Source organism: Carettochelys insculpta, chromosome 4, assembly GCF_033958435.1.
Source record: "Carettochelys insculpta isolate YL-2023 chromosome 4, ASM3395843v1, whole genome shotgun sequence".
Taxonomy (NCBI): Eukaryota; Metazoa; Chordata; order Testudines; family Carettochelyidae; genus Carettochelys; species Carettochelys insculpta.
The window spans coordinates 51,195,429-51,214,565 of NC_134140.1; the positions used below are offsets into that span (position 1 = coordinate 51,195,429).

The window sequence follows — 19,137 nt, forward strand, 5'->3', positions numbered from 1 at the left end:
TTTTTTTGTTTCTGACAAGTATTGAAGGAGTAGCCATGTTCGGCTGTAGCCACAAACAAGGAGAAGTCCTGTGGCACCTTACAGACTAACAGATTTATTGGTACGTATGCTTTCATGGACATCTGACAAAGTGGGTTTTGCCCATGAAAGCTAATGGTCCAAGAAATCTGTTAGCCTGTAAGGTGCCATGGGACTTCTCATTGGTTTTTTTCCTGTGTTCTAAGTGCCACGCTGGCATCCTCTGTCTCTTAAAGCACCATAACGGTTGCTCTATAAACTACACAAACTAGAATCATCTGCTTGCAACCAGCCTGCCAAATGGTCACCCTCATCCCACCAGCGACCTGCTCAGGAATGCCCCTTTATCTGGAGAAGAATGGCAGACAGTTGTTTACACTACTTTATACCATTTGGGAATTCCATTACATCACAGAAATTACTCTCTGCCTGATCTTGGGAGATGTATGTGCCCTTTCTAGTACCAGAAAGGCACAAAAGTTATGGATCTGAAGACCAAGATCTGGCCCATAGTTTAGTTGTAAACCAGAGGAAAATTTTCCTTTTGCATAGTGCAGCATAGTGTAACCCACACAGCTATGTCTGGTTAACTGTCCCATGTAGTGGTACCTAGGCCACTTCACAGAGAAAGAATAAGAGTCCTCTACAGCCTAAGATGAAAGGCAGCTGGCCTTTAGCTCAAGTTATAGAGGTGCCTGCACTAAGCTCCAGAGATCCCAGGTTCAAGTTTGCCTGTGGGCAGTTACAGTAGCATACTACAACTTTAAACATTTTGAAATATGAAATCTGTGAATAGACCTTTGAATTGAGCTAATAATCATGCAGTCTACTGTGATTGCAGAGTGTATTTATCATCTCAGTTTGTATCGGAATCACAAAAACACCCTTAATTTAAAAACATTATTAAGGTTGCAAAGGCAAGCACTCAAATTAGGAAATACCAGAATTAAGACTATATGTGCAAACTTAATTTAGCCCCTTATGCATATGCAGTTATAATTACATGCCTACATACTAGTTTTTCCCCCACAGGCCCTCTGTTGTTCAGTGTACAAGATAACCCATACTCATCCCTGGGGTATGGTGTGAGTAGTAAAGAAGGCAGTTGCCTGCTTCATTTGTTGAAGTTAGAAGGTGTGTAGCAAATGAGACAGGGGATTGCAGAAAAAGAGAGGATGCTTAAGGCAGTTGAATGCTGCTCTTGGGAACTGAATTCTCTCTGTGACTCTGTCACAAGTTTTTTTCTGTGATCTTGGACAGTCATTTAAACTAGACTTTTCACAGGTGGTTATTGTGGTCCTCATTTCTTTGGATGCCTGATTTGAGAACCTGCATGAGGCTTGTTTGTAGAAGTGCTGAATTTTTTCAGCTGTAATTGAAGTCAGTCACAGGCAACTTTAATTCAGGCATTTCTTAACTTTCGGGTACTTGACTTTGGATCCTTAATATTCTTTGAATGTAGTTTTTTGTGTGTAATTTCCCAGGATTTTTTTTTAAAGAGGCAATAGCAAATTGTCATGTGGCGGCATAATCACATCCACCTTAAAGCCTTAGACGTATTGGAACCTTTAGATCTTCTGCATAATCCTCTGCCATTTGAGATGAGTAACTAACTGATACAGGATGTCAGCCTACTGTTGTTATATGTACCAAAACTAGATGGGGATGAGATACTTTGCCATCAGGTTTCACAGGTATTTGCTGGCAGCAGAAGAATGGTCAGACTAGAAATTTGAGTTCCATTCCCAGCTCTGGAGAGGGAGTGTGGTCCTGTGGGCACAAATGTTTCCCCCAGTTACCTCTCCCTTCAGGCTTGGACCTCTTCTGCCCCATCCCTCCAAGGTGTCCCTGTTCCGTCTTACCACACCAGCTTCTTGTTCCATCTTTTCCTTATCTCTCATTCTAGTTCTAGTCTCTCATCCTAGTCTCAGTTCCCTCATCTCTTCAGTCCCTTGTCCACCTTTTACAAGATCCCCTTCCTGGCTCCTCATCCAGTCTGCCTATCTCCACACCCATTGCTTCTGTTTCTCTACCTCCTCCTTCCTCCCATCATCCCCCTGCATTCTGTGTCCTGACTTGCTCTCAGTCCCAGTTTCATCACCAGTCTCCATCCAGTCTTAGTGTTTACCTGACCTCCACTCCTCTTTTCCCTGCCAGTCCAGATGTCCCCTCACACCTTGTCTGTTCATCGCATCGGTCTCTCCAATTCCCATACCTCATTCCCTCGTCCACCTCACTAATTCTCAGCTCCTGTCTCCTTTCCACTTAGGTCTTTAGTTCATATTGAGTCCCCGCTTCATTGCCTTCCTTGTCTAATCAGTTCAGTCCCCTCTCCAGTATAGTCTCTGTGGTCCCCCTACCCACATGCTCGTTCCTTATCTCAATTTAATTGTTCCACATTCCCAGTCTGATTCCTCTCCCTTTGGCATTCTAGTCAGATTGCTGTGTGCTACCTGGGCTTGAGCAGGAGGGGCATTCACAGCCCAAGAGCAGTGTTCCCTATAAGCTCAGTGCTTCGGTGACCACCCAGGAGTGATTCAGGTGCCATCCAGCTGATTGGCAGAGCACCACAGCTGGCATCTTGTGATTTATTAGTGGTGCACATCTTCACATGCCTTGGTGCACTTAATAAAGTTCATTCCACACAGGGATGGGGAAAATAGAGGGAACATTGACCAAGAGGGACAGTTAATTTGCTTTTGATTCTGTATGGCTTTCAATGGCAATTGCATGTTTAGTTGTTTAATGCAGATGGGAATCTTCAGGAGGTTTAGATGCTAAATTCAATCAAGTCTGAGTATGTACTAATTACAGTTTTTCAGGAGCTTAAACTTGGCCAAATTTTGTCTGATATTCACTGGGACGGCAAAAGACAAATCCATGATATAAAAACGATCCCCTGCCAAATTTCAGGTATCTTCTTTGAAATGTTCTAGTGTCCCCATGTTGTAAAGAACAGTCATTAGAATTTTTTTTAGCAGAGGCCAAATAATAGTAGTTTTTTTGGAAAAGGTAAATGGCTTGGCTGAAATAAAAAATTAGCTTGAGACAGACACCTGTCATAGAAGATTTCAGCCTCAAAGGTTGAAGTATGCCATAGCTACATGGCGCTAAAAATAGGTCCATCTCATGGGTAATACTGGGCAACCTTAACTGGCAGTACTACCAGCCCTGGCTATAGGATAGTAATATCTCAATACTATAAAAGCCCCTAGAAGTCCCAGCTGAACTCAGATCCCCAGTACAATCCAGGTCTTATGCAGCACTTTTCATCTGTGGGGATCACAAATCATTTTACAAAGGAGATTGAGATCTTTATCACCATTTTACAGAAGGGCCAACTGATGCACAGTGGGGAATTGTCGTGCTCAATGTCACCCAATAGGCCAGTTTCAGGAATAGAAGCTAGGTTTCCTAAATCGTAGTCTAGTGGGCTGGCTGTTAGGCCAAAGCAGGATGTCATCCAGGCTGTTTACTGCAGATAGTTACTTGGAAAAGAAGTAATTTATCAGTTCACTTTTGTTTTTCTGGCAATGTGATAATATTTAAGCTAATCAGATATCTTTGTAATGGTATGTTTACACACATTACTTCTATACTTACTTTAATGTTGCCTTTTATCAAGGGTCATGACCAAAGTTCCACACTCGCCCAGCACTCCATTGAATTGACGTTGCCCAATCACCATCCCTTTCACAGAGACTTGCTTCGATATGCCAAACTGATGGAATGGCTGAAAAGTACAGATTATGGAAAATATGAAGGATTAACAAAGGTATGTGACTCAAATGTTGGATAAAGTCTCTTGTGCTGTGTGTTCCATTATTTTTGGATAAGTGTTTTGTTCTCAACTTGAATGTTAAATTGTAATTTGAAAAATCACAGTTCATCTGTTTTAATCCCTGATCCTTTTTTTCCTTACTTTTTTTCCCCTTGATGATATCTTTTACTATGATATGCACTGTAAACTACTCCAGGGACGGGAGATGTTTTTAATTTCTGCAAAGCACCGTACAAAATTTTGGCACTAAATACACGTTAATAAATATGTGATACCTTTTAAATATACATTTTTTGCATTGTGTGCCCTAACAGCATATATAATTAAAAAAACAATCTGGAAAATAACTCTGGTATAAATGGTCTTCCTACTTCCTCGGGACTCATTATTAATCCATTGTGGTTTTTTTTTTAAGCAAAAGATTTAGAGGCTACTTCAAATAAAATAGAAAACCTCAGTTTTAGCTTTTTTTTAAATTGGTTTTGTAAGTTGTTTCTACGCGTTTTCAAAAATTGACACAAAATGAAAAAATTAACTGCAGATTGTGCAGAAATTGTGCTGTGTAACTGAAGGCAACATTTGGCCCTTAGTAGTGAGGGTTTTTTACTCTTATTAAACCCGCTGTTTTTAAGGCAGGTACAATGGATGGCATTGAGCAACATTTGGCTAAGAAGCAATCCAATTCCACTGGCTTTAGTTGGCTTTGGCAACTGTAATGCTACTCATTGACCACTTGCTTTTGTCATACAGCCCCACAAGTCCCCACTTCCCATGGAAAGCCCCAGATGCAGACACATTTAAATATATGCTACCAGGGATGGAAGCATTTGCACATATTGATTCTGAGCTCTTAAAGTAGTTGGCAGGCTCCCCAGTGCCTCCGCTTCCTGTAGAAACCACAATATCCCAGCTGAACCTCAGCCACCCAACTGCTTCCCTGCCTGCAGTCCACCCTCCTGTTTTCCCTTCCTACCACAAGTGCTGGGTGTTCTTAGTTTTCTTCAGTGTTGGAGGTGGATCCCCACCTGCAAGACTGCTGTGCACAAGTGTCTTGGGCATGGTGTGTCTTCCCAATTGGCAACTTTGGGTTATTAACTTGCAGCTTTTCGCTAGGAACGGAGAGGTTGCTAATGAGCATCATCTGCTGAAAATCATTCAGCCTGAAGTATTAGTCATAAAGCGTAATCCTAAAAATAGTGCTGCAAAATTCAACTAATTGTGGCTTCTTTCATATCATAGATGCAGAAGTTTGTTAAATGCCCACTTGAAGATTCATATCTCATTGTCTCTTCAGTTACCTTTTTTATAAAGACAGTAATTTTTGTCCCCATTTTAGTCACATTTTATGTAAATTAGGTAATGTATATGTGACTACTTAGTCTCTGTACAGAGACTGGCAAATTTCTAGACCATTTTCACACCTTTCAGGTGTATGTAAACGATATTTGATATCTTTCCTTGGCATTCTGTGTAGTAATTTTCCGTTTTTCTTTCTTTCTTTCTTTCAATTTGCTTGAATTGGGCTGTAAGCTGAAGTTAGGGGTATACTTAGAAAACAGTCCTTTTACTGGAATTCTTTTTCTTTTGTGGTTAAAAGTAGTGCTTTTGAATAATTAATATAGTATTCAAATGCATATCCCAGTGGGTTTGTTACTTCATAGCCTCTGCTGATAGCTCATCACCTGTAAGGTTTTATATAGTCCAAACCTGTAGATGGAAAGTGTCAGGTGCATTAGCTTGTTCATTTTATGTTCACATTGCCATTTATAATTCTGTGTTATTTTACTTGTTCAGGTCATAGTATGTATGCTAAACTGTTTTGGTTTTTCACTTAAGAATTACATGGATTATTTATCACGACTATATGAAAGAGAAATAAAAGATTTCTTTGAGGTTGCTAAGATTAAGATGACCGGCACAACCAAAGAAGGAAAAAAGTTTGGTAAGCTTACAAGAGACACACATCTTTGTTTTTTGTCTTGTAATGAACATTTATGGGATTTTTAAATTGAAGCCAATTTGAAAAAAGAAATCCAAAGAAAATTATTTGGGTAGTGTTGTAGTGCTACTAAGAGATTTGTATTTCAATAAATATTTATAAGGGATTTTGAAGAAGCTAACTTAAACACTAATTGTGTTCATGGGAATGTACATGCCTGGGCTTCGAAGGTAGCTATGTATGTATATTTGAGCTCGTAAATTGTATTCAGTTTGTCCATGTAGATTTTTTTTTCTTTTTGATGAGTGCATGTATCCCCTTCTAGGAAGAGGAATTAGTGTACGTGAATGAAAGGGAAACTGTACACGAAATAACATGACTAACGTTACTAACTAGCAGCAAATGAGGAAAAACATGTGAAAGGTAGATGGCTTTGTCTTTTAGGTATACTGTATTTTAATGTTTGATACAGACTTATGGCCATAAATCACCCATCTTTTTAAAAATGAAATGAAATAATGCAATTAATTCTGCTTTGCCTGTTTTAATATAGTGAGCTATATCTTTGCACTGTTCTAAGTGGTGTATTCAATTTGTTGATATGCCTAAATATACCCTTAGAGATGACTGACCATGAAGCACAGTTTCCTAGTGTTTTCAGAAGGACTTAGGGCAGCAGAAATCCTGAGTCCTGAAATGTTAATGTACCCCATTGGTCACTTATTTAATGAATTAATAAATAATTCTATTTTTTCAATTTTTTCACTGTCCCCTTTTGATCCATTTTGGGAGGAAATAGCATTACCTATATTAATTATGGTGTTGACTTATGATATTGTGGACTGTGTGTAACAGATCTTTGTTTTAGACGAAAGAGGTTATTCATATATGTGAATTAACAAGGTCCAAGAGAATTTCTGTTAATTTTATTCCAATATGAATCTTAACTGTGTTTTAAAGACTAGTAGTTTGTTCAGTCTACCAGTATATCTAGTGTAAGATATTGCACTGAACTGTTTGCTATCCGGCATTTCATCATCTGGAACTCTCAAATAACTGGCATTTTAATTATAAGTAAATTTTAGTTATATTTTCCACAAGTACAGTACAGTAAATCTCAAGATACGCTCAAGCAAGTTGTACATGTATTGGGTTGAAGCGACTGCTACCCCTGACAGGAGCAGGAAACTGCTCCTTTCATGGGCAGCAGCCTGATTCTCGGCTGTGCTTCTGACAGAAGCGGTTTCGTATCAGGGGTGGCAGCCTGACTCCTGGCTGCCACCCCTGACAGGAGTGGTTTCCTGGTCCCTAGAGTGGCAGGGAGCTGGGAACCAGGCGGCAGTCTGGCTCCTGGCTCCCCTCCACTTGCAGAGCTGGGAAACTGAGCAGAACAGAAGCTCTGGTCAGTTCCTGGCTCCAAGGAGTGAAGGGGAGCTGGGAGCCAGGCTGCTGCCTGGTTCTCAGCTCCCTGGCGCTGTGGGACCCAGAAAAATGACCAGCTGATGGCTGGTTAGTTTCCCAGGTCCCCTAAGCATCAGGGAGCTGAGAATCAAGTGACAGCCTGGTTCCTGGCTCCCTGCTACTTGTGGGACCTGGGAAACTGACCAGCCATATGCTGATCAGTTTCCCAGGTCCTGCTAGCAGCAGGGAGATGGGAACCAGGTTGCCCCCAGGTTCCTGGGTCCCTGGCACTCTGGGAACCAGGAAATTGACCAGCCCTGGGGGGCTGGTCAGTTTCCCGGCTCCTGCAAGCCCAGGTGAGCTGGGAACCAGGTCCTGGGGCTGCCAGATATGAACAAGTTTACTGTAGTTACTTCTGTAAGAGTTATACAGTTACAAAGATTTATCCTTTTTATAGTATGTCATGTTGCAAACCTAAACTATTGCTTTCTCAGATCTTCAGTAATCCAGTGAAGAGCGTCATTTAGTAGGACATTCTGAGATGTGTCCTCCAATATTTATGGGGACACTGATCAGAGTCCTCAAAGAATGACTTGGTTGGCTTAGTCTTTACATAGAAACAGAACGTGCACTCTGCAGCCACATTTAAGGGTGAAGTTCCTCCTTAGCCAACCCAGGAATTAATGAGCAGCTTTCGTGGATGCATATTCCATAATCATGGATTGTCTGTGGGATCCACAACCAAATTGAACCTGAATTAGACCACAGTGGTAGTGTAGGAAAATATACTGCTCTACACTAGTCATGTTCTCAGTGTTAGTTGCACAAAGGTGGGGGAAGAGTTTCATTTTGCCTTTTAAATATCAGCTGATATTTTTGCAGATGCCTGCAAAATCATATTTAACAAAGCTGAATTAAAAAGATCAGTACATTTAAGAAAGTTAGTGCATATTCCTTAAAGATGTTTTGTTGAATTAATGTACATTTCTTTAATAATGGAAAAAATTGCTGCGTAAGAAAAATTCATAGACCTTTTTTTCTATATAGCTTGTGGGAAATCAGCCACCACCAGTTTTTGGGCTGTGTTGGTATTTTCTTGCCTTTTTGCTGCTTTGTGCTTTCTGGAATGAAGCTTCAATCTGAGCATCTTTTAACCACAGAGGGTCTGCTGGGAGAATTCTTTTGGTGTTCTGTACTAGCACAAGAGTCTTTTTTGAAAGGCAGTCTGACTCAAAAAAGAGAGCAGTAAACTTCTGGGATGCAGTGCAGATTCTTCTTGGCCTTAACAGGATGTGGCTTTTTCCTCTGTTGAAGGTAGAATCTTGTTACCTTCAGTGCATTTAAATATAATGAGTTGAGAGTGAGAAGGAATCATAGACCATTAGAAATGAAGGGACCTTGAAAAGGTCCACTCCCCATGTGTTGTAGTAGGACCAAGTAAATCTAGATCATCCTATACCTGGCAGATGTTTGTACAACTCTTTTGTAAAAGATATCAATGATAGAGACTCGATGACAACCTTTTCTAGGCTTATTCCTGAGCTAAAGGTTACATCTGCACTATGAAATAAAGTCGACTTTTTAATGCTAGATTTAACAAAGATGGCTTTCACATTCCACAAATGTTCAGAAAGTCAATTTACCGTGTCTCCATTGTCTTACCTACATTTGACTGTGTGAGCAATGCCTTGTGGGTTCCTATCCCAGAGTGACTGTCACCTTGTTTGCATTCTGGGTTTTTGTGCCCATGGGAAAAAGTGTGCCACAAGTGCTTGTGGGTGTCTGATGTCATCATCCCAGAGTGCAAAGCACCCATCCCTACCCCGTTGGAAAACAAAGGGCCGGCCCAATTGATGTTGTATCATTTTTTTGTGCCATTTTCCCAAGGCCTGCCCCAGGTCACGCTGCTGCATGGCGCTAGCATGGATCCTCAACAGCTTATAGCCATTGCACAGTGTGTTATGTCCACCTCATGAAGTGTCCTGGAGTATTTATTTAGACAAAGTCAGTGGGAGTATGAATTGGCTGAGGAGGAAGAGGATGATGATTCTGATGATGAAATGGAAGAACTGGAGACCAGGAATTCAGAGCTGCCCTGGATGCATTGCTTACAGTGGAGCGTCATTTCTGGGGACATGAAACCAGCACACCTTGATGGGACCATGTTGTTTTTGGAGGTCTGAGATGATCAGCAGCATCTGCAGAAATTCCACATGCTCAAGGCCACTTTCATGGAACTTCGTGTTTTGCCATCTCCTGCCCTGAAGCACAGGCATACCAGAATGAAACCTGCTTTGACAGTGCACAAGCAAGTGGCAGTCGCTCAGTGGAAGTTTGCAATGCCTGACAGCTACCTGTTAGTGGCAAATCGATTTGGGATGGGCAGATCTACAGTGGGGGCCACAGTGATGCAAGTAGCCAATGAAATCTGTCACCATCTGATGCGAAGACCGTGACTGTGGGAAATTTCCAGCACATAGTGGACAGCTTTGCTGCAATGGGGTTTCATAACTGCAGTGGGGCAATAGATGGAACGTACATCCCCATCAAGCCCCTGGACCACCTGGCTTCAGAATACATTAACCTCAAAGGGTATTTCTCAATGGTGTTGCAGGCATTGGTGGATGACATAGGTCATTTCACTGACATGTCCATGGGATGGTTGGGAAAGGTGCATGACACACGCATCTTTAGAAATTCAGGTCTATACAGAAAACTCTTGGAGAGAACTTTCTTCCCAGACGAAAAAATCAAGGCTGATGATGTGGACATGCCCATAGAGATCCTTGGCGATTCTGCTTATCCTCTGCTCCTTGACTCATGAGACCATACACAGGCAGCATGGACTGCAGCCAGGAGCGCTTCAGTTACAGGCTGAGCAAATGCAGAATCGGGATGGAATGTGCCTTTAGCCTTTTAAAAGCCAGATTCAGATGCCCCTTGACTCGTTTGGACCTTTCTCAAACCAGCATCCCCACCATGGTTGCAGCATGCTGAATCTTCCATAACGTGCGAATTAAAGGAGGGATAATTTCATGCTACCCTGGGTTGCAGAGGTAGATGACGTGAGCAGGGCTGATGCACAGCTGGACACAAGCATTCACCAATGCATATGCAGACGCAAGGACAATCAGGGGGGCTTTGAAAAACAGTTTTATAATTGAGCAGACAGCCACATGATTCTGCTGCATATAAATATTGTGATACCATCTCCAGCCCCCACTACGATGTGTGCTTGACCTTTACGAAAGGACCTCCAAGTGCTCCCCACCCCATGTGAACCAATAAATGACACTGGTTTTCACAAAAACATGCTTTCTGTTTGAGGGTGGGGGTTAGGGTTAAGAGGTAGGAAAAAGAAGGGAATCCTGGCATCATATGTGGTAGAATGTGAGCCTTTTGCAGTTGGGTCAAGAGGTCCTGGGAGTGGAGCAAGAGACTGTCCTTGCTCTCCTCTCTGCCCCCTATGTCCCTGGACCCCCTACTGGCGGGGTAGGGGGGAGGGAGGGTCAAGTCAGAATGAGGAGAGGTCAGGCAATAGGGTGTGGAGTCTGCATAGTGAGTCCTGCAATGGGGGTCCCTCTGCAGCTCCAGTGTGAAACATGGGATTTTGGTTTGCTCCCTGACAGCCATTAGGAGTTCTGCTGAGTCCTCTTTCTTGTACTTAAGGATGCTGTGGTGATAGTGAAGGATTCTCTGTTGCCACTGCTGCATCCACTTTTGTTTAGTAGTGATTCTGGATCCCTGTCAGCTTTCTCCAGCTGCTGCAGGATAAGGTCTTGTTTAGGTCTTCTCTTTCTCCTCATCATGGCAAACTTGTCTCTCGCATTGACGCTGTGCACCAAAGATAGTGAAGGTCAAAATATAGATACAATTTCTACTTTTGACACAATGTGCTTACTCATAGAATGAATGGGTCTGTTTGACAATCACTGCAACTTTTATTTTCCTAGGCCACTTTTGGCTTCTTAAGGATGACCGTGAATCACCCTCTGCAGAACAGAAGCTATGACTTATCCAGACCATTTCAGTTCAGACGTGGTAAGATACCACTGGATGCATGGCGGTGGGGGTCAGGGAGACACAACGACAACCATCCCTGTAATCTGTAAAGCCCAGGAAAGTTTCTCAGCAACTCCTCAGGGGTCCTGTGCATGGAAAAAGCCATTTAGAATAGGGAAAGCCTGTGCTGACATGCTGGTGTCCAGGAGCAGGGTCCGCTAAGCCCGACAGCTGCATGGCAGGCTGGGGCGGTGGTAGGTAGGTAGGTAGCTATTCTGAGAGGCATAGGTCCAACGCACCTGAGCCACAACCTGCTTGTAGCAGTTTTTAAAAAAGTGTGCCTCCCAGAAGTAAACCTATACACCTAATCCAGACACAATCTGTTTGTAGCGTTCTAAAAAAATACTCACCAGGAGAGGCCTCTGCACCGTTGCTGGACACCAGAGCCTCAGGTGTTGAGGAAGAGGGGGTGGGGTCGAGAGGGAGATTGAAGAAGAACTCTGTGCTGGCAGGATCAGCTTCATCAGGTGCCTGCTGACGAATGTCATCGTCGTCCTCTTCATTGGCCTCCACTTCCCGCTCCTGCTCTTGGATCCCACCAGACTCCAGAGTATGGCCTCCTGAAAAGTACCAGTTAAAATCAGGGACTGTGGTTGGGTTCCTCCCAAGAATGGTATCCCAGCTGTTTATAGTACTGACACATCTCGGAAGATGACCCAGACCACCCTTGGCTTCTCGGACTTTATGATAGCTCTGCTGGAGCTCCTTTACCTTTACCCAGCATTGCTGAGCATCCTGGGAGTATACCTTTTGCAGTCATCCCTCACAAAATCTTCTCATAAGTGTCTGCATTTTGCTTTGACTTCCAGTTTGTTCAGCACTGATTCCTCTCCCCAAACCGAAATGAGATCCAGGATCTCGTTATGGCTTCATACTGGAGCTCTCTTGTGGCCCTGAGAACTCAGATCAGAAGAACCTTGATTGCTCATGATGGCGCGATGCGATAGCTCTTGAGGTGCGCTCCTGAGGTGTGCTATCCACACTGGTCAGAAAGAAAATGAATTCAAATTCCTGTTACCTAATTCAAATTCCCAGGCTTCCTGTTACCTACTTCTTGCATACCTGGAGAGCAGTGGAGGTGACAGCGTCCAGAACAGACACCTGTGGGGCATTGTGGGATACCTGGGGGACACCTCTGGAGACCAGTAAAATCGATTTAAAGTAACGTTGTTTCCACACTAGCATTAATCCAACCTTTTAAATTCAAACTTGGCATTACACTGCATTGGAGAGTTGACACAAGAATGTTAACCTTATCAGTCCTTAAATTTGACCTAATAGTGTTCACAGTGAAGGTGATCACATTGTAAAATTGAGCTAAGTGCTTTAAAATCGACTTTGTGCTGTAGTGTAGACATAGCCTAACTGCCATTCCTGTTAAGTTTCAGTGCTGCAGATTAAGCCCATTACTTCTTATCTTAACTTCAGTGGACATGGAGAATTAATGCTATGGACCCTATGCAGATGATCCAAATCCCTTCTATCTGTAAGGTGATGCCTGAGGAGTCGCATCCCATGGAATTTTCATTTGTACAATTGGTCAACGAAGAAAAATATTACTTATCTGTACAATAACTATTTATTCTTTGAGGTATGTTGTGCTCGTACAGTCCACAACCCTCCCACCTTCCCTGCTGTTTTGGACTTTACTTAAAGCAGAGCGAACGAGTGGAGAGGATGATGGCAGGCATACCCCTTCCATGCCATCCCCTGAGAGCATGAGGCCAGCAGGCGCACACATGCATCCTAGTGGTAGTATTGGCAGAAGTCTCAAATTTGAGTGCAGTAGGTATATATACAGTAGTAGAATGCACATGCACAAGGTATCTCAAAGAACAGCAGTTACTGTTTTGGTAAGTAACCATTTGGGGTTTCTGCAGTTGTACCTTTAAAAATTCATGCTTGCCAAGAATGGTTGAATCTTATCAAAGTTTGTTCTTAGAGCATCTATGCTTTCTGCTAGTGAACTTAAAATATTTTACCACCAATATAGGGAAAGAGGACCTGCCAAGGTACTCTATATTTCTTATTAAAACACATTTTTTGCTTGAGGAAATTGCTTATTTAATTTTCAGAGACCAGCTGGAAATTCAGGGGTAAACTTTTTAAAAAGGCTTTGTGTCTTTATGTGAATGTTTTTGTTGGTAGTGATGTTTTTCTCAGCCTGGCAATATCTGCAAATTGGAAAATTGTTGACACAGCCTGAATGAAACCCACTACTCACTTTGAAAAGTGAAATTGAATTGTCAGTGGTTAGCGATATACAATAGGCTGGCTGGTCTTACTGGAGAAAAGGCTATTTCTGAAAGGACTTTTTCTCTATTTGTGAATTTTTAGTTAAAAGAGCTGGAAGATAACTAGCCCTTATTCAATACAAGTCTACACTGGATTAATTTGGTTGTATGCTGCTTTGTTTGCTGCCAGTATAGTTGATGGTTTATTTGCACAATGTTCCTGTAAATGGTGAATCTTTGCAAATGAGATTCAGTATTTTTGTGGGCCTTTCTGTGTTAGAGAATTTGATATATGAATGTTTATCAAGTCAGAGTTCTGCTACATGTATTCTTTTAAGAAAAATCAAAGTTTAATATTTTTAAGCATACTGTTTTCCACGTAGCTAGATAATGAATTACTAGAACAGTACCTTCCCAACTAAATGTGTTTGCAACTGTAGTTACTTGCTGCTTATAGTTCTTTGCATGTTTCTTTCAGCTAGTGCTTAACTTGCATCTTGTGCATGGTTTGTGCAAACTGCATTTTTAACTTGTCTTTGTCTTTGATGCTTGCAACCTAATCCATTCCAGCTACACTGCCTCGAAAAGAGAGTGCTGTCAAACAGGAAACAGAGAGTGAGTATGACTAGTTCATTAGTAGGTACTGTCAATGCATGTGTGCTTATGTAAATATAGTTATATATAATGGTGAACCCATTAACTCTAAAGCTGACTGCTCACTGTGTGTATTTGTAAGCAAAACACATCCCAGAGATGGTGACTGTAGCTATTAGTTATACAGATGGAACATACAAGATGAAATTTAATAGTTGGTTTCTCTGCTGAGATTTATGAAGATTTACCATGGCATTTTTACATACAGTTTATTTTAATTTAACCTTTGTATTAAAGTTTCTTATCATGACAAAAGCTCTTCCTTAACTCCCCTGTCTCCCACTGCCCCGCTTTATTCCCAGTTGTCGTCAGCTCAAGGAGCATTAACTATGGAAAAAGCAAGTTGAAGAGAGTATGGAGAGTATCTTCAGATACTCAAGTGTTGGCTTTACTGTTTTCCTTTCAGAATTATTTCCCTAGTGCAGGAGTGTGCAACCAAAATAGCAAGAAGATCCATTTTTTCAAATTCAGTCACAAAATCAACACTTCAAGAGCCACAATACATGTGAATATGAGACAGTCCATAATAAATATATGAAAAATAATAAATAACATGAAATCATACTTTTTGTCACTCCTCCTATTTTAAGAACAGTGCGCACACCATGATTTGTACCAGTTAAAGTTGTTACCTCCATCCCCAGGTTTTACCCCACATCCTGCAAACCTGCCCCCCATCTCCATGTTTAACCCCTTAACTCCCCCCTCCCCCCCGATTTAACCAGCTTCAGACCACAAGTGAAGCTCTTCTTCATGGCTGCCACCACCGCCCCCATGCTGCTTCCCCTGCTGCCTCCTATGCGCAGCTCCAACGCGCAGCTCCAACAGGTTCAGCCACCCTTCCACCCAGCTCTCCTGCAGGCTTCCCCCGTGTTGCATGGTGGGTGGCTTTCTGCCTTAAAAGCTTTCTCTTCTAGGGCCCCCTGCTCTTCTGGCTGACTTCTTCAGGGCCCCCTGCCCTGCGGTTTTTTCCCCCTCTGGGGCCCCCTGCCCTACCAGCTGACTTCTGCAGGGCTCTCTTCCATAGCTGACTGCTGAGCGACCCTGGAGGATGCTGCCACTTAAACTGATTTTAGGTTTTTTTTTTTAAAGTGGCAGCAGCCTCTGGAGCTGCAAATGGCTCCTTGAAGAGCCGCAGGTTGCTGGCCCCTGCCCTAGTGGCTCCCTATTTTTCCTGTGTGCTGCTGGAAGATGTTCTTAAAGCATCAAGGCTGGAGTTCCCATTCAGCTTTCCTTTTAAGAGGGACAATATCTGTCCCAGCATATTTATTAAACATGCTGGTCCCACATACAAGATGCCCAGTGTGGTTCCTAATGTCAGTTTTCCTATGCAATTCCATAATGCAGATATAAGCATTATAATTAACTCTGAAAAAAATTTAAATATTCCAGTTAGCCTTGTAATGGAGAAACATATGTATATAATATCATCCTGTAGATTAAGCACAAACTATTCAGTGGAAAGAATATTTACAATCTCTAAAGACTAGGACTGCTGTTTTGGCTATATCTGCTTTGTTATTTTCAAATTTATTACATGTACATCATTTTTCATAGGTTCCTTATTTCATAGGTCTTCATGGAAGCTCTGGAAAATTGACTGGGTCTACTTCTAGCCTAAATAAACTTTCCGTTCAAAGTTCAGGAAATCGCAGGTCTCAGTCATCCTCACTGTTGGATATGGGAAACATGTCTTCCTCTGACCTTGATGTGGCTGATAGAACTAAATTTGATAAGGTAAAAAAAAAAAGTAATATTCTCCCTTAGTTTTGAACTTTAATTGTTGAGTCAACTTTTTTCTTTCTGAAAATGTTTATTATTGCATAGGAATCACGTAGATAATATGCTTTAAATGCATTTAGAATGAATAAATGAGTCAAATTTAAATTTGATATGCATTGTGCATTTGCCCCATACTCCATAACAGATTTAATTATGAAGTAACTAACTTTAATAATTGTTAATGGTGCAGTTATTTTTCATTATAAACCAAGTTTTGTTGCCTGTCCCTCTCAAGTTTCCAAACAAAGGACTCTTGGCCAAAAAAAAAAATTAGTAGGATAAGTCTGGGACAACGTATATATTGTTTTCTACCAAATATGAAGCGATCTGATCATGGGATTCTTACATTAAGACAGCTGTATAAGAGAATTGTTCACAAGACTCCAAAAAGTATGGATGTATTTTTTTTTAGTATTTTAAGACAATTTTCAGTGGATAAAGGACAATGGTCCTACCAAAAATGTATTTAGTCCTGCAGAACATTGTGAACGATATATCCCTTTAAAAAGGATGAGAAGAACCAGTTATCGTCTTTTTTTTTTTTGGCAAAGTGCTACTGTGAGACTGGAAAATGGGGAAAACAGTTTAATCTGGATGAATTTAATTGAGATGAATGCCATCTTTTTCTTTTTCATCTTTTTCCCCTGACATGGTGAATCCTGTCTAACTTCTGTTTTAATTGTGGGTTTTTGATTTGTTTTGTTTGGGGTAACTTCAATATTCCTGTAAGGAATTTTATCTCTAAATTACTGTGACATACACTTGCAGTCATAGCAGGTGTTTTGCTGTGAAACTGAATTAAAATCATGGTCCTATCTGTGGAATTTAAGAATTCTTTTGTTAAAGAATTCTGATACACTGTTACGAGTCAACAAAGATACACATAATTCATTCAAATGGTTTGGTTTCTGTTTTCTTCTTTTAATTGTTTTAAAATGTTCTCAGCCCTGCATATCTGCGTGTAATTTTGTATAGTATGAAGAAATCCTAGAACTGGGAGGGACCCAAGAGGTCAAGTCCAGTCTCCTGCACTCGTGGCAGGACCGCTGTATACAGAGTTGTTTATGTGTAATTTGTTGTTTGTCCACTAACTTTTGGATAAATCTTCCCCTAAGGAATTTCTAAGGTATGGATTTATTGCTTAATCATACTTGTGTGGTAGGCTTTAGGAATTACAATGTTTCAGTCCCTAAACATTTCTAAAGAAACAGATATGGAATACTAAATGCAGGTGACACAACAGACTAGAAATTTGTGTTTATTGCCCGTGATTTCTACTCAAATTATCACAAAAAAAAATGGAGAGGGAGGAGGATCCATTAATTTCAAAATCAGGAACTATATGGTCCACTCACTTTCTTCTACCAGCTGGGAGCTGCGAAGATTCCCCTCTCTGGCTGAGCAGCAGTGAGGTCCCCTTGCTGCCCACCAGGGCCAGGCTGCTGTGGCATGTGTGGAGGGAGGCTGGGTTGCTTCAGTGGGGCTGACTGCAGAGATTGGGAGCGCGTGGTTTCTCCTGCCGCCCTTGGAGCTGTGGGAGGGACCCAGCTCGGAGGTGCTGAGGGGCCTGCCATCAGCAGCACCTGAGAGCTGTGTGATCTGCCAGCTCCAGGCAGAAAATGTAAAAAATTTCTGGAAGTCAGAGATTCCATGACATAATTGTTACATTAGTCATAACCTCTTGCCTGTTGTTTGTATGTATGTATGTTTCACAGTGATACTAATGACCAGTGGGAACCCAGCTTTTATTGAAGACCTCATGTGATAGTCTGGATTGACATATACTATAAAGCAGCGTGCTAGGTGCAGTTTGGTTAAGTATGTTCGGAAGTTAGGAGGAGTTGTTACACAACAGTGAACCATTTGCCACGGCACTGAGTGGTTCTTAGGTTCACACACGCAATGAAAAATAAATTAAGAATATTGTTATAACTGGCTACGGTGCATTAAGAGGGATATGTATATGTATTTTTAATCAAATTACTTTGGTTTCCTTTAGATCTTTGAGCAAGTTTTAAGTGAACTGGAGCCCCTGTGTCTGGCAGAACAGGACTTCATTAGCAAATTCTTCAAACTACAGCAGCATCAAAGCATGCCTGGGACAACAATGGTATGACTTATTTCAACTTAACAAAAATAATAAATATCTATGAATTCTCTCTGACTACAAAATTGCTGTACTAGGTGTTTAAATAATACTGTGAGGATGAAGACCCAATTTTCTACAACTCTGCAGGATTACTCCCATTAAATCATTGGAGTTGCTCATATGAGTAAATTTGTTCAAATGCATATTGCAAGTTTTAGGTTCTAAAGTGTGAGTAATAGTTTGTGAGTTAATATCAAAGGAGTCTGGAGTGCCTCATGGATTTTTATCACAATGTCTCAAATCTATTTTCCCTAATACAGTAAAGGGAAGTCTGAATTTACTTTAAACAGTGGAAGAAGAACACGATGTAGTTAGTAAATTAGACACTTTTTTTTTTTTTTATTTTGAATTAGTTTTACTCTAAATTACTGAAGTTCTAAGAAACCTTGTATTTAGAATAATGGTGGCAAATAAAAGGAAAAGTCTAGAATGTACAAAACCTTTATAGTTGTGTGTGTTAAACATAAACCTTCATAGTACATTGTTCTCTGGGAATGTTCCTCAGCACACTGTTCTGCAGATGTTGGTATTTTATTAATGAGATTCTCTTGTTAATGCCACAGAATGTTTTCCTTTTTCACCTCAGAGGAAAGTGATTTTTTTTTTCACCACTTAATATGTTATCTCTATCTTCTGAAGTGGTTGGATTGTCAAAGTTTTTAAAGTTTTCTTAAGTTTCCATACATTAGTCATTTTCTTAAACAAAAAAAAAAGACCTTTAAAAACTACAGTTAAAACAGTGTAGTTGCTTTAAGAGATTTTTTAACCATGTGACACAGATGTCTGCTAAAGAAAACGCCCATTGCAGTGCCTCGCAGATTTTGCATCCTACACTAGGGTCCCTGCTGCCAGCCCTTGCCTCGTGAACCTGGCCATCAGCCTGCTGTTCTGTAGCCACACCCACTGTGGCTCCCAGCATAGGGCAGTGAGAGGGGTTCAGGTTGAATAAGGTGAGGGTGGCAACTCAGCAACCCCACCCTTAAAATTGTTCCAGTGCCACTAAAATGAAGGAATGATAACTATTTTAAGCTGTCTAAAGTAAAACTATCTGTAACATAATTTGACTGACCTGTGTATATGAGGCTAAGTTGTTTAGACTTAATTTTAGAGACTGACA

At 41.2% G+C, this 19,137-nt stretch overlaps 1 protein-coding gene across 5 annotated transcripts in view; it reads left to right on the forward strand.

Moving 5' to 3' along the window:
• EXOC1 (exocyst complex component 1) overlaps positions 1-19,137 on the forward strand; it is a 55,783-nt gene that overhangs the window by 24,166 nt on the left and 12,480 nt on the right. For 3 of the 5 annotated variants that reach the window (XM_074992802.1, XM_074992805.1, XM_074992803.1), the window contains 5 exons: positions 3,644-3,793; positions 5,636-5,741; positions 14,006-14,050; positions 15,663-15,826; positions 17,871-17,981. In XM_074992802.1, the coding sequence (XP_074848903.1) occupies positions 3,644-3,793; positions 5,636-5,741; positions 14,006-14,050; positions 15,663-15,826; positions 17,871-17,981 (576 nt within the window). The remainder of the gene's footprint in view (positions 1-3,643; positions 3,794-5,635; positions 5,742-14,005; positions 14,051-15,662; positions 15,827-17,870; positions 17,982-19,137) is intronic. The other 2 variants (XM_074992804.1, XM_074992806.1) reach the window with 1 other exon arrangement.